The sequence below is a fragment of the Mesocricetus auratus genome, unplaced genomic scaffold, assembly GCF_017639785.1.
Source record: "Mesocricetus auratus isolate SY011 unplaced genomic scaffold, BCM_Maur_2.0 Super-Scaffold_100025, whole genome shotgun sequence".
Classification (NCBI taxonomy): domain Eukaryota; kingdom Metazoa; phylum Chordata; class Mammalia; order Rodentia; family Cricetidae; genus Mesocricetus; species Mesocricetus auratus.
In genome coordinates this window covers 12,091,415-12,106,696 of record NW_024429206.1, presented here as the reverse complement: position 1 = coordinate 12,106,696, position 15,282 = coordinate 12,091,415, and the positions used below count along the sequence as shown (strand labels likewise).

The 15,282-nt window shown below is 53.0% G+C and overlaps 1 protein-coding gene across 2 annotated transcripts in view; it reads left to right on the top strand.

The window, feature by feature from the left end:
- Rph3a (rabphilin 3A) overlaps nt 1-11,933 on the top strand; it is a 69,409-nt gene extending 57,476 nt beyond the window's left edge. For both annotated transcript variants that reach the window (XM_040731370.1, XM_040731369.1), the window contains 9 exons: nt 780-859; nt 2,395-2,469; nt 3,573-3,682; nt 4,392-4,518; nt 5,472-5,528; nt 6,105-6,259; nt 7,801-7,882; nt 9,521-9,617; nt 10,233-11,933. In XM_040731370.1, coding sequence (XP_040587304.1) covers nt 780-859; nt 2,395-2,469; nt 3,573-3,682; nt 4,392-4,518; nt 5,472-5,528; nt 6,105-6,259; nt 7,801-7,882; nt 9,521-9,617; nt 10,233-10,363 — 914 coding nt within the window. In that variant the 3' untranslated portion in view covers nt 10,364-11,933. The remainder of the gene's footprint in view (nt 1-779; nt 860-2,394; nt 2,470-3,572; nt 3,683-4,391; nt 4,519-5,471; nt 5,529-6,104; nt 6,260-7,800; nt 7,883-9,520; nt 9,618-10,232) is intronic.
- The last annotated feature ends 3,349 nt before the right edge of the window (nt 11,934-15,282 follow it).

The following is a 15,282-nucleotide window of genomic DNA, read 5'->3' as shown; positions in this document are numbered from 1 at the left end:
CAGCTTGTCAGTCCCAGCGGCATGCCATCTCTATGCTGCTCCACCCTTGTCCTGGATGCTCTTCTGTCTTCCATCTCCCGAGTGTGACCTCTCTCCAGGCTTCCCTGACATAAGCCCAGTCACAGAGCTGGGTACAGCAAGCCTGGCTTCTCTCTGTTCCTCACTTGTTTGACAAGGATTTGTTGACCTCACACCAGGTGTCTCAACTTCTCTCAGGCAAAAGGCCACAGGGAAGGCAGAGTCAAACTTGGAATAAGCTCATCACATGCTGAGTGACCTCACCAGTGTCTGCTTCAAGGACACAATCAGGGAGGGCTTCTAGAGGAGGTGACTTTTGAGCCAAGTTGTAGAGCATGAGAGGGTGTGAGTCATGTGAGCATTGAGAGAGAGAGAGAGAGAGAGAGAGAGAGAGAGAGCATTCCCAGCAAGAGGAACAGCAAATGCCGACATCCATTTGTTCCGGCAGCATACACAGGAGTACCTACTATGCGCCTTGCACACACAGAGTCAGGTAATCTATCGAGAACACTAGTTCTTATCTTTAGGGCTCTCTCAATCTGGCAGGGGAGGCTGTCACTAATTAAACATGTACACAAATGATTGCAGAAGGCTCCTAGGAGCTAGGTCTACCACGATGGAGTATGAGACCAAGGCCTGCCCTTCCTCTCTTCCGTGGTCCCAGTACCTAACTGAGGCTGGATACATTGGTAAGTGCCCAGACAATGTTTATGGATTGACTAAACAGATGTTTTCTTGACTCCTGTCTCTGTCACCTGCAGCCACGCTGGGTGCCCTGGAATTCAGTCTTCTCTATGACCAGGACAATAGCAACCTGCAGTGTACCATCATCAGGGCAAAGGTGCGTGGGGACCCCTGGGGATGCTCTGGGAATGAGTCCCAGGCCCGGCTCCTGCTGTCATTGACCTGTGGCAATGACAGAGATAAACAGGGTTGTCATCAGTCGTGACAAACCTCCTTAGGGAGGACTTCCTCTGGGGATGGTCCTGTGGCTGCTTCCTGGGAGCAGGAGGCAGCTTGGCTGTGAGGGTCACCTAGGCCACCTACAGCATGCAAAGGGGACAGTTCAGGTGCCACCAAGACAGCCTGACTTGGCGACTCCTGCTGATGTCATCGTCCGCCAGGGCAGCATTGGAGTGGGAACTGTGGCTATGGATACTAAGGTGGTTTTTTGGAGAAGGAGGTGCCGTAGCTGGCTACACGGGATGTGGGCTGAATGAACTCCAGACCTTGGGGAATCCGGGGTGAACTTAAGTCTGGGACCCCAGGAAAAAACAGCAAGATTTGGAGCAGATTCCCCCGGAGTGGCTGCTGGCTGCTCACTGTGTTGCCTGGGGAAAGTGGCTGACCGTCTCTGGGGTTAAGAAGTGTCCTTCCTCCAAGGCATGCCGGGAAAGCCAACTGTAAAGTGGCTGGTCATTTGTGGGTGCCTGCCAGTCTGTGGTGGAAGTGACACAATCCTCCTTTCACTCCTGCCCTCCAGTTTGGAGGGTAAACAAGAGCCAACACGCTTAAAGCATCTCCTGCATCAATTCACCTTCTAGCCCAAACCACTTTGTGGCATGCACTTATTGAGTCCCTACTGTATACTAGGCACTACAGTGAGGTGATCAGGTGTATATTACTCTCTTCCCAGCTATTTTGGTGACCAGGTGAGGGAGGCATTTTTATTAGTCCCATTAGTCAGGTGGGGGAAACTGAGGCCAGAAACCAATGACTGGGGTTACATCCCTGAATACAGGATGCTCATCTTCAAAGGCAAGACTTCATTTGTTACTCTCTGTGGACATCATCGGCCCCATCAATTAGATGAGCAAGTGGAGGTCACAGGTGGGACTTCTGCCTAGCCTGGGTGGGTGGACAGGGTGTCTGAGATACAAAGCCTTGAGGGTTGCTCAGGTGAGCAAGGCCAGTTTAACTAATCTCAGATAATGATGCTAAAACCACTTTCTCCTGGCCCTGAGGAGGGACAGGTGGTGTGAGCCTCACTCCCTAAGTGGGGAAACTGAGGTCTCAAATGAAAGCAGAGGTGAGGTCCTAGATTCAGGAATGTCTGAGGTCCTGGATTCAGGAATGTCTGGGTCCCCAGCCACTTGTATCTGCTAACTATGCTGGGATGTCCTCTCCATTCCTTTTATAACACCCAGGGGCAACTATGCTAAAACCGCCTCACGGCTCCATTCAACAGTGTGGAAACAGGCCCAGAGAGGCATAGAAAGCTGCCTACAGCCACACAGCTAGTATGTTGCTAAACTCTGCACCAGATGCCAGTGTTATATTCATGGTACAGCAACCCTCTGTTCTGTCCCCACTGGGTGAGACAGATGTCATCCCCGGTTGTGGCTGACCCTCCTGCGCCTCCTCCTCCTCTTGCAGGGACTGAAGCCCATGGACTCCAATGGCTTGGCGGACCCCTATGTGAAGTTGCACCTGCTGCCTGGGGCCAGCAAGGTACTCAGCGGCCGTGGGTTCTTCACGGGCTCTCTACTCAGAGCCTGCATCCCCACCCCATCCCAAGGCAGGCAAAGCCCTCACAGTGGGGGAAGAGGCAGCATCCCCAGAACAAAACACTGGAGCCCAGCAGCTGCCAAAGGCCAGGAGGGAGTCAGACACACACACACACACACACACACACACGTACCTTCGCTGGCCCCAGTGCCAGCACGGCCCTCCTGCTCTCCAGCTAGTCCCAGCCAGTGTTCTTTTGAAGTGGGTGTCTTAGGGGTGGAGGGAGCACTGAGCTTCATGTTCCTGGGATGATGCCTGTGAGTTTCAAATACCTAATACGTCAGAGCACATACATGTACATTTAAACACATGATACACATATTCATGTATACACACATACATTCATGCATGCACATACACACGTTGTCTCATCATTGTCTTTGAGCTAAGGGCATGCCCACCACCTCTTGCTGTGATTGACTAGTGATACTGTGGTCCCTCCTCTCCTCCAGCCCACTGGTGACTGTTGCTGCCCATCAAAACCCACTAAGTCCCATCATTCACTTCCACATTAGTGTGAATTAGGACCATCCAGCCTCCTCTTGTGTTTATAACTGTATTTCTAGTCTTTTCTCCTGGAGTAAAATGAAAAACTTTGTGCTACTTTTTCAAAAGGCTGGACCTGATGGCACAAGTTTATTACCCCAGATACTGGGGAGACTGAGGCAGGAGGGTCACCAGTTCAAGGCCTGCCTGGGCAACTTAGTGAGCTCCATCTTGAGGTTTAAGTTTGTTTTGGGGTGGAGGTGTTCCTCACGGGGAGAGCACCTGCCTACTGTGTCAAGGCTGCGGCTTCCCTCCTCAATGCTGTGGGAGGGAAGGCAAGCTGTCTCCTCCGAGGACTTGCAGGCATGGAGGACCCTGCCTAAGGACTCAGGAAACATCCCCCTGCCCCTGCCTCAGAATTAGCGGCCTCGTTTCCGCTGTAAGCCATGTCTGTCTCCATGGAAGACGTCCGAGCTGCCTCACTTAAGGGGATGTTCAAGGAGGGTCTCCAGGTTGTCTCTACTGATGGGTGCCTGTCTGTCTGTTTTGGGGGTCTCTAGTCCAACAAGCTTCGTACGAAGACCCTGCGCAACACGCGGAACCCTGTGTGGAATGAGACGCTGCAGTACCATGGCATTACGGAGGAGGACATGCAGAGAAAGACGCTCAGGTGCCTGCAGGTGGCAGCAGAGGGTGGGACTCCAGGGGGAGCTGTCCATGCAGGGGGCCTTCTGCGTCATGGCTGTGTCCCAGCCTGTGTTGTCCAGCTGTGACAACCATCTGCACACGCTCAGTACAGACTGAGGAGGGGTCTTGTCCATGAATGTGTTTGGATGCAGAACTCACGGCTGCAGGCATAGCTAAGACCCACAGGCACGGTGCTGAAGAAGCAACAGGGAGGGGTAGGTAAGCAGGCAGTAGATAAGATAAGCAGGGTGTGCGTGCCTGCCATCCCAGCACTCAGGAGGCTGAGGCAGGAGACTTGGGCGTTCTAGGCTGGCCTGGATTACATAGTGAATTTCAATCTAGCCCGGGCTACTTCTCAAGTCCTTTTCTCAAGAAAAGCTGGTATGCACTGTGTGGTCCTGTTTACACAGGGTCAAGTGCAGGTGCATAGCTCCTTGCAGGCAAGAGTGGGTGGGTCTCTTAGGGCAAGGGAGTGTCTAGAGAAGGACCCTGACTGAGGGCCTCTGGCGTTGGAATGTTCTAGCTCTTACGTGCATGTGCAGTGGTTGTTTGGGATCACAAGAGGGATAGACCCCTCAGCCTGGGAACTGAGTCACTTGGGTAAACTGAGGCCATACCCAGTGCCCCTCACCAGGTGCATAGGGGGCCCAGTATCCATTGCTCTCTCTCTATCTCTCTCTGGCTCATGGCAGGGTCTCTGTGTGCGATGAGGACAAGTTTGGCCACAATGAGTTCATTGGTGAGACCAGGGTCTCGCTCAAGAAGCTGAAAGCCAACCAAAGGAAAAACTTCAACATCTGCCTGGAGCGGGTGATCCCGGTGAGTGCTGGCTGTGTGGGCATCAGGCAGGGGCTGCGGCAGTGCAGGGCACCAGGTGGAGGTGGGGTGACTTTAGGGTCAGGAGCAAATGGCCAGGGCCACCCAAGAAGCAGGGACTCAGCTACCCCTAGGGAAGCCCCGGGATGGAAGGCGCACCCGCAGCCTCTTTGTGCTGGATGGCCAGGAAAGGGTGTTACTCGGCACTGGGCTGTGCTTCTACAGCCAACTGGGAGTGTGCTCACAGAGTAAGTCATGAGAGCCAGTCCTGGGCATGAGGTGTCTCTGGGGGACCCTGTCTGGTGGCAGCTGGTTCTTCAGGCGTCTTTCTCTTTCTCACCCAATGGATCCAGCTGCTAAGTCATGTCTTCAGCGTCACCAGCTTCTGGGTATGCCTGTCTTGCCAAATTAGTGGACGTGGTTTCCCAAGACACAGAGGTAGCCAGGTAGACAGGTGTCTGAGGAGCCGCCTCCTTCCACCTCACTGTGGACCACTGCACTAAGGACAGTAGTCTCGTCAGCACTGTCCCTTCCTCCCAGATGTCCTCATCTCTATAGGGCAGAGGTTGAGTTTAACCCGTAGTTCACAACCCTGCTCCTCAGAGTCTTGGAGTCCATCAGAAGAACCCCAGAGTCACACAGAAGAAACCAAGAACCCTGAGCCACGCAGCCCGAGTGAATGAATACTTGTGGTTTATATGTGGGCTCCCCAACAGTTGGACAGCCTGCTGGTCCTCTCTGACCTTTGGTGTCACCTTCCGTAAATTGGGGGCTGCAGTAAAACTCACACTCGGCTGCTGCTCCCATCTGGACAGTTCATGCTGTGTAAACATCAGTGAATGGGGCAGCGTGGGGGGTGTGGCTTGGAGAGCCCACCGTTGTGACTCTGGGTCCTCCCTCAGCAGGGGGGGTGGTGAGCCCTTAAGGTTACCTCCCCATTCTGTCTCCTCCCGCAGATGAAGCGCGCAGGGACCACTGGGTCAGCCCGTGGCATGGCGCTCTACGAGGAGGAGGTAAGCTGGCCATGGGTGGAACGTGGCAGTGACTTTGCCGAGACTACCAGGGGCCACCAGTCTCTCCCCTTCCTCCCCCCTTCTCTCTTCTCCCCCCAATCACTGGCCTGCTGGCTCATGGGGGGAGGGGGAATGTCCTTCACCCCCAGGGTCAGACCGTAGGAAGAAGGGACTGTCCCCATTCTTGCATACCCATTTTCCAGGGCTTACTTCCCATGGCTTCTGCTGCTGGCTCTACACTTAAGAGCAATGGCATGCTCATCCCTTTGTGGGAACATGAGGCCGGGTCAGGTCAGGGACCAGGGTGAACGTCTGTCAAGGATGGAGACCAGCTCCAATGAATGTTCCAAGTCAGGGCTCTGGTCATGATTGACTCAAGCTGAGCTTGGCCCTAATGTGCCCTGTGTGAGCCTAGCCTAGGGCTCACTCCTGTACCAGTGAGGACGAGGCACCCGCTGTCCATGGTGCTGACAGCCCCCCCTTCGCTGGCCCTGGCTCCCATCCCCCTCCCCCTGCTCAATTACCGCCCACATCTCCCGCTTTTCTGAGGCCCACACTGCCTTTTGCCACATGCAGCAGGTGGAGCGAATCGGTGACATAGAGGAACGTGGCAAGATCCTGGTGTCCCTCATGTACAGCACTCAGCAGGGTGGCCTCATCGTGGGCATTATCCGCTGTGTGCACCTGGCCGCCATGGATGCCAACGGCTACTCAGACCCCTTCGTCAAGCTGTGAGTCAAGCAGCAGTGCTGGAGGATGAGAGGGGCTCTGGGGGGCTCAGACCCTGGGAGAGGGAGGATGAAGGACGAGAGACACCCCCAGACTATTAACCATTGAGACCAGAGAGGGAAGGAGACTGCCCTAGGTCACACAGCTAAACTATGCCCAGAACAGACTGAAGGTGAGGCTGGAGTGTCAGAAAGCCAGCCAGGGTGATGCCTGCCATATGGAAACCCGTGTAACTGTCCCTTCCCAGAGGGATTGGCATAGTGATCCCACTTATGGACCCCATTGTAGCGACATCTACCTTGTCAGTGTATTTGTGTTAGTGGCCACACTCCTTTGGGCTTGGCCTCAGGTGCAGAGGGAACAAGAAAGAGGTAAGCTAGAGATGGGCTCTCTCTCCCCTCTCTCCTCTCCTCCCTCTTCTCTCTCCTCTCCTCTTTCTTCTTCTCTCTCCTCTCTGGATCTCATCTCTCTCTCCTCCATCTCTTCTCTTGTCTCTCCTCTCTCCTCCCTGTATCTCCTCTTCTCTCTCTTCTGTCTCTCCATCTCTCATTCCTCTCTCTCCTTTCTCCCCTCTCCCCTTTTCTCTCTCTCTTCTGTCGCTTCTCCCCTCTCTCCTGTCTTCACTCTCTATTCTCTCTTCTCTCTCTTATCTTTCCATCTCTTCTCTATCTCTCCTCTTTCTTCTTTCTTCTCTCTCTCTCTCTCTTTCTCTCCATTTCCATTCCAAGTACCTCAGATCTCCACTGCCAAAGAGACAATGTGGCTTCATTCAAATTCAGTATAGAAATACCCCAAATTCCCAGGCAGTGGTGGCTCACACCTTTTATCCCAGCACTTGGGAGGCAGAAGCAGGCAGCTCTCTGTGAGTTCAAGACCAGCCATCTACAAAGTGAGTTCCAGGATAGTCAGGGCTGTTACACAGAGAAAAAACCCTGTTTGGAAAAAAAAACACCCAAAATATCTCAGACTTGGGGTTATCCCTGTAATATTGTCAAAGCTGGCTCTACTAGTGACCACTGGAGTCAGATGTCCCCACCCTGAGATGGTGCTTAGACTTTTGTTCACTCCTGTAGAAAATACCGTGAGAGCATAAGCAGACTTTGTTCAGCCACTTATCATTAGTGTCTGTCATACACTGTCCCGTCCCACCCCTAAAGTGCTTGTTTTCACCCACAAGATACTGGGTGAGCACCTACTATGTGCTAAACACTGTGCCTACTCTAAGGAAGAGCTTCCTGGCTGGAGAAAACAGTGCTGTGTGCAAAGGCTGTGGGGGGAGGAGGAGGAGGAGGAGGAAGAGGAGGAGGAGGAGGAGGAAGGGGTGGTCTAGAGCATGATGACAGAGAGTGTGAAGGGGGGGGGTGGAGCTGGGACCCAACCACATGGACACTGGGGCTGTGTGAGGGTTTTATACTCTCCCCTGAGGTCACAGAAATCCAATGCTGAGCAGCAAAGTGACCAGAGGTGCTCAGAGCAGGGCCCCCACCGTCCAAGGTGTCACCAGTGTTGGGGCGCTCTCTGATATACGGGTGTCTCTTCCCAGCTGGCTGAAACCGGACATGGGCAAGAAAGCCAAGCACAAGACTCAGATTAAAAAGAAAACCCTGAACCCTGAGTTTAATGAGGTAAGGCCGCCTCCTCCTTTGGCATAAGTGGTGGAGACTCTCTGTATGTGAAAGAGAAATGAATCCCTCCCAGAATGTTCCTAATCAACCCAAAAGAGCAGTTTGAAATCGATCAACGGCTTCCGTCATGTCAAAAGGAGAGGGGACAGAATCCCTGTCACAGACAAAGCCAGCAGCTTGAGAACACTGCAGGGAGGAAGCCGTTTTTCCAGACACTGGACTAATTCACCCCCAGCACCTTTCCTGATCTGTGATGACATGAATGAGGGCAGTGGCAGGCTCGGCCACCTCCATGTCCCGCCCCCCATCAAGTCCCACTGAGCACTGGGTACTCACAGATGCTTCCTCCTTCATGGGAAAGCCGAAAACTCGAATCTGAACATGCTGTCCCCTTCCTAAGTGGCTGTACCCTTCACCTCTTTTCCTCCCTGACAAACTCCTATCCATGCCTCAAAACAAAGAACGCATGTGACCTCCCACACACAAACTTCCTCTATGTTTCCAAAGCCTTCCTTCCTTCCCTCTCACACTGAACCCCTGTTTCTCCATTACCTGTTGATAAGCCAGCCAGGCAGGAGGGGTACAGGCATCTGTCCCATCAGTAGAGGACTGAATAAGGAGTAGGAAGGAGTGGAGTTGTAAGCTCACCCACCTGGACAGCCTCCAAAGAGAAAAATACACTGTCCAGATGCAAGGAGAGCAGGGCTGAGCTGGAGCCCCTAGCCCTGAGTCCCACCCCTGCCGTGGGCTGTCCAGTCCCTGTGCTCTCACTCTGGCCTTGTCTCTGAGCTGGCTAATACTGGATTCTACCACACTTTGTAAGTGGGGGAGTGGTGATGTCTGATACAGTTCATTTATGATGGTTTTTGAAAGTCAGCATCCCAAAACTCACACAGGAGACTAAAACACTGCAGCCCTACCATCTCTTAGAATTTGGACAAGTCACAAATAAGAAATACAAGTAGGGCAGGGGCCAGACCTGTGAGACTGAGGCAGGAGGTTCAGAAGTTCAAGGCTATCCCGGGATACCTAGCGAGACCCCTCAAGACACTGTCTCAAAACAAGTATCTCATCAGACAACCCCCCAACTGTGGCCTCAGACATGGTTTTTTTCCTGAAGCAACAATAGAATGCACTTCTGAGTTTGCAGCCAGATCACTTATAGTTCAACTGACGTCACTGTATACACCAGAATCAGAAATGCATTTCCTGGAAATTGTCCTAAGTTAATCATCATGGATGGACAAGTGATCCTGCCCCATCGATGCCATTGATGGTGTCATTCATGACTGAAAATTAGAGGCAGCCTACACACCCAACCGTGAGGGACCAGGCTACAGCCCAACAGTCACTGAGTGTCACCATGAAAATGATGGTATAGACCCAGAAAGGTAGCTCAGTAAATAATGAGTCTTTTGGCCAAGTATGATGGCCTGCATTTGTTCTCTGAGACCACTGGTCCTCTGACCCCTATATGTGAGCCATGGTGTGCAAACACACATAAAGAAATGTGTGTGTTTTTGAAATGATGACATTTAAGACACTTTTGTCCATTTGTTTTTGTTTTTGTTTTTGAGCCAATCCCTGATTGGCCTGGAACTCAGTCTGGAGCTAAAACCCCCTCTCTGTTGTTCGCAGGAGTTTTTTTATGACATCAAACACAGCGACCTGGCCAAAAAGTCCCTGGATATCTCAGTATGGGACTACGACATCGGCAAATCTAACGATTACATTGGTGAGTGCCCTGGCTGTGGGGACAAGCCCCTCATCTGTCTCTCCCCCACCTGTAGGGTGCTTTGCAAGGCTTGGGGGGCATGTTCACACCACCCCATCTGCCAGCAGCTCTGTAGGCTCAGGGCTAACCTGGGACTCTGCAAGAAACAGTCAGAAGGGAGCCCCCCTTAATCTCTAGGCAAGTTCCAGATGGAAGGTTTAACTTCACCAGCTCTTCCAAATGCCAAGGATAGAAAGTCATAACCATGGCACAGGGAGAGATTCCAGACAGGGATAAGGATGAAATTGACCCTTCGGGAAGTGACAGTGAATGCCCAGCATGTGGAGACAAAGGCAGAAAAGTAGAGGAGAATCCAGGCGAGGATTTGTTGGGGCTCTGACTCGGGGCTGCAGTAGGGAGCCATAGCAGGCTCTTGAGGTTTCAGAGGGTCTGTGATAATAATGATGATGACAGTCACATAGCAACAGGCCTCTTCTTAGAGGATGGCAAGGTTGGGGGTGTCACTACTTGGTGGCCATCTTTCTTCTAGTTATACTCCTGAGTCTAGGGACATGTGTGGGCACGGCCTCCCTCCCCACTGACCTGCCCCTCCCTCCCCTTTCTGCTCATCTCCAGGAGGCTGCCAGCTGGGGATCTCTGCCAAAGGTGAGCGCTTGAAACACTGGTATGAATGTCTGAAGAACAAGGACAAGAAAATAGAGCGCTGGCACCAACTGCAGAATGAGAACCACGTGTCCAGTGATTAGGAACTAGTGTTCCCCGTGCTCCCGTCTCCACCCCAGCCGCGATCCCCTCTCAGAGCCTTCCTGCTACCCTTGAGCCTCTGATGTCTCCCCCACTTCAGACTGCTGCCAAAGACCCACTCCCTGGGCTGCAGGATCTGGATGCCAGCCCTCTCTGGTCCCTGTGGTGGGGTGGTGGGAGTGGGGAGCTGTTTACAAAGGGGCTTGCTTTAACCTTGAACACATACAAGGTCATTCCTTGTGTCCTGTCTGTGTGTCCCCCTGGGCACTGGCAGACCCCTCCGGCTGTAAGGATCAGCACAGGGGCAGAAATTGTACATTGATGCTGCCTCTGTCCCCTCAAAACAATCAGACCCACCCCGGGCTCTAGACACACCCGGAGATAGATACACAGAATATACAGAGGGCCCGCACCCCCCTCTTCCAGGAAAACCAATCCCCCTCCCTCCTCCTTGCTATCTTCCATCCTACCAATGCCTCCCACCCACCCTCATGCCCCTCTGCCCTCCTGCTTCTCGCCTACTCTCCCCTCTACATTGGGGGATGCGAGGCAGAGCCTCACCCCTCCCCATGCCCCTTGCCAGCCTGGTCAGCAGCTTCACAAGCCGGATAAATCTGGGCCCCACACCTCTGAAGTCACATCTCCCGCTGGCGTGCCTGGCTGTCCTCAGGCCTGGGGGCTGCAGTGGGCACAGCCTGGCCGCATGGCAGCCATCCTCCAGCACTATAGACACTTTGAGGTCCTGGATCTCTTTCTTGTCCCTGGCCCCCCAAGTGAGCACAGGGCTCTGGGTCTGAGGGGACCTCCTCCCAGGCCCCTCGCTTCTCCCCTTCTCCTACTCTTTGGCAATGAACAAAGGAACAGCCCCCCCCCCCCGCTCCCCGTCAGAGCCTCCTCTGTTCTGCTCTCTTCCCTGAGGTTCCCAGGGGCAATCAGATAGCAGTATTAAAAACTCTGATCAGGGCAGGACCCTCTAGGCCCATCACAAACCAAGAGGAAGGTACATCGAGGCTGGGACGGGCCATCTTCCACACAGGAGAAGAAAAGTCTGGTTTTTCCCATGTTGATAGTCATTCCCCGTCAGTGTCCCAAGTCCCCCTATGCCCAACTGCGGCAGTCGGACCAAGACTAAAAACTCTCATTCCCAGCTCAGCCTTGCTCGTTCCTTCCGATGTCCCCTGGGATGCTCCCCACTCTCGGTGACTCGTGCTGTGGCTGAGGGACTCTTCTAGAATCAGGCTCTGTCTGCCCTGAGGTGGCTAACCATCTCCTGCTGCCATTTTCCTCCTTACCTTTAATTCTGTTTAGTCCCTATAGTCCCCATGCTTTGCCCTCTTCCCTGTCACGGTCACCCTTAGGAGAAAGCATGCTGGCTGGCTGTGTCGCCCAAGCCTGATGCTGGTTTTGGCTCTGGATTCAGAATGCAGCCTGCTCGAAGCACCCTGATGCCCTCCCCGACACACGCACCTGCCCTTCCACTTAGAACACACGTCCCCGGGTGCATGCACGATGCCCACCTGCCTTTACTTTGCACTGATGTAGCCAACAAATAAAGTAGGAATATCCGAGAAAGTGGCTGTCCTGCCTCTCTTCCTTGCTGGTTTCCAGAAGTTTCTTTTGCCTTCCTACCAGGACATGTCATGGCTTGTGGATCACATAAGCAATTTATTGGGGTGCAGCAAAGGAACTCAGCAGTGGTGCTATGCTGTTTGATTTCATCCCGAGTATTAGGCAGATGGGCTCAAGATGCCCAGCCTCCCGCCCCCATCTTCTTAGAAGCCAGGGAGCCCACCAAATGGGGCATACCTTCATCCCCACCCTCCCATCTTGGGAGAAGTGTCAACAACCGTGAAGTCAAGTATATTGAGATCCTGGGGGCTGCAGAGATAGCTCAGTAAAGAGCCTGCCTGGCAATATGAGGGCCTGAGTTCAGATCCCTAGAACCTGTGTGAAGGGCCAGTTGTGGGCCAGCAAGACAGCGCAGTGGGTAAAGGTTCTTGCTGCATAAGCCTGGAAACCCGATTTCAATCCCTGGAACACACAAGTGTGAGAGAGAGAGAACGGACTCCACACAGTGTTCACCTGACTGCTACCTGCATGTCAGCTCAATGCTCCGCCTACACCACGTGCACACACACAATAAAGCTGGGCATGGTGGGGTGGGGCTATAATCTGAGCACCAGGCAGGTAGAGGCAGGAGGAGGAGAAGCCCTGGTGTTCACTGCCCAGCTGGTCAAGCCCCGTCAGTGAGCTCCAGGTTCACGGAGAGACCCTGCCTCAAAAAATAAGAGTGCAACATAGAAAGACACCAATGTCGACCTCTGACCACCAGCTACACACATGTACACGCATACAAACATGTATACATACATACATCCCACACACACCGGAACCTAAACTTAAGTGGGGACCTGCTCAATCCATTCATTTATCAATCAGATGAGGAAACAAAGACCCAAGGAAGCTAGGAACAGAAGGGAGTGGGGCCTCTAGACTCTCAGGCCTGCACTCAGCACAGAGACAGTAACTAAGGATCCCAATGACCATCCAACACCACCCCGTGTTTACCACCTTCCATTGCACAGGGAGCCTTCACCGATAGACCCATATTCCACTTTCTCAATGATCCCCAAAGCCAGATAAATAACTCTAGAAAATTCCCCCTTGCCTCCCTTGACAAGGTCTCATATAATAGTCCAGGACAACCCTGAACTCTATATGTTGTCTAGGCTAGCTTTGAACTCCTGATCCCCCAGCTTCACCACTAGAATGTTCAGATTGGTTGCAGGTGTGCATGGCTCTTCAAGAGGATTTTTGAACATCCCTGTGTTATGTCCCTGAAAGACAAGAGCAATTTACTGGGAAGGCCAGCTAGCCATTTCCTGCTGAGTTCTTCCAGGACAATTTGTCAAGTTCCTGGAATCACCTGGGAAGTCTCTTTTTAAATTGCCCATGCTCTCCTCACTTCCAAAAGACTCTGCTGACCCCTGGGAACAGTGTAGATTAGAAACGATTTCCCCGTATGCTTGCCACCAATTCCAGCCTCCATAGTGACTGAAGACAGCCACCTTCAGGCTGAAGTTCAGTTACTGGCCACCAGGTGGCTGCAGGGGTCAAGTGGGGGGGGCCTCATACCAAGGGCTCTGACCCACCCTCTCCCAGGGCTCCTGGCAGACATCGCTAAACAATGCAGCACCCATTGCAGCAGCTGCAAATGGCTTCTGAACCCTTCCTTCTCAACACAGTGCTGTACACAGACACTTCTGGGCAGCAGAGGGAGACCATCTAATTTCCATCCTGAAAATGGCTGACCCTTGTCCCCAGCAGGGGACATGCCTAACAGGCCGAGCGTTTTCATGAACACTGGGACTCCTGAACAGGCGACTTGCTCTTTTCTCTCCATCAAGACGGACACTGCATGAATTGATGTGGGGGGAAATGCTGTCCCCACGCCATTCACATCTTTCCTGTCACCTTGGCCAGGCATCCGGTCCATGTCTCTGACAGGAGCATTTTGGAGCATGCCTGCGGGCATTTCAGTCATATTACCCGTGAAAGCAGTCGAGGTGGCAGGTGGCAGGGCTGACAGTCCAGCCGGTGCCCATGGAGCTTCCAACCTCCAGCAGGCCAGGTTGGCGTTGGAGGCAGAACTGAATCTGGGCACTATCAGGGCAGACAGAGCTGAGCAGAGAGGCGGCTAGGTCAAGGGACTCATGAGGATTAGCGGTGTGTCCCCAGCAGCAGCTGGACGTGTGGCCAAGAGGGTTACACCTTGTGACCTGGGGACTCGATGGCTCAGTCAGGATGGCATTGCCTCATCGGGCTGAGTGACACATCAGATCTCTTTAAGACACACAGGAGGGCATGGAAGATGAGTAGGTGAGCTGGGCATAGTGGCCCACTACAATCCTAGCACTCAGGTGGCTGAGGCAGGAGGATTGCTGTACGTTGAAGGCTAGCCTAGCCTATGAGCCTGTGCCCCCAAACGACAACAAAGAGAGTCAGTGAGATGGCTCGGTGGGTCCAGGTGTTTGCTGCCAAGCCTGATGGCCTGGGTTTGATTCCTGCGACTCACATGGTACAAGGAGAGAGAGCTGATGGCCACAAGTTGTCCCTTGGCCCCACGTGGTCACACACATGAAATAAATGCAATAGAATATTTTAAAGTATAACTAGCTTGGCCCTTGCCCGGATCTGCTCAGGACCCTCAGCTGGTCTCTTGTCCCATCCTGGCATCTGTGCCAGAGCCTCCAGCATCACAGCTCCCTCAGGATCCACCAAGGATCCCAATGAGACCAAGAAGATTGTGCCGGCGGGGGTGGGGGTGAGGGGCGGGGGGGGGGGGTGGAGGGGTGGCTCAGTGGTTAAGAGCCCTGGATGTTCTTGAAGAGGACCAGGGTGCAGTTCCCAGAATCTATATGGTGGCAAACAAAAGTTTTGTTGTTGATTTCTCAAGACAAGGTTCTCATTACTAAGCTCTGGCCATCATGGAACTCACTCTGTAGACCAGGCTGACCTTGAAAACACAGAGGTCCAACTTCCTCTGCCTCCCAGGTGCTAGGATCAGCCACTATACTTTGCTAACCAAACACACACACACACACACACACACACACACACACACACACACACACACACACAAAAGGAAAACATTAAGAAGATGGCACTTGTGCTGAAGGCTGACCCCTGACCTGGAATAACTCAGCCAAAATGAACACAGCTTCCTGCTTCTGTGTTGTTTCTCCCAGAAAGTGTGTTGTCAGCCATAGCCTAGGGTAGGATCATTCATTCCATTTATTTCCTCAATCTGTTGTGGCTTCCTTTTCTCCATCTCTGTAGTGAATCCAGCTAGACCAGTCTTGTTATCCATCTTCCTGCATCAGCCTCTGAGTGCTGGACTCCCAGGACCATCGGCAATGCT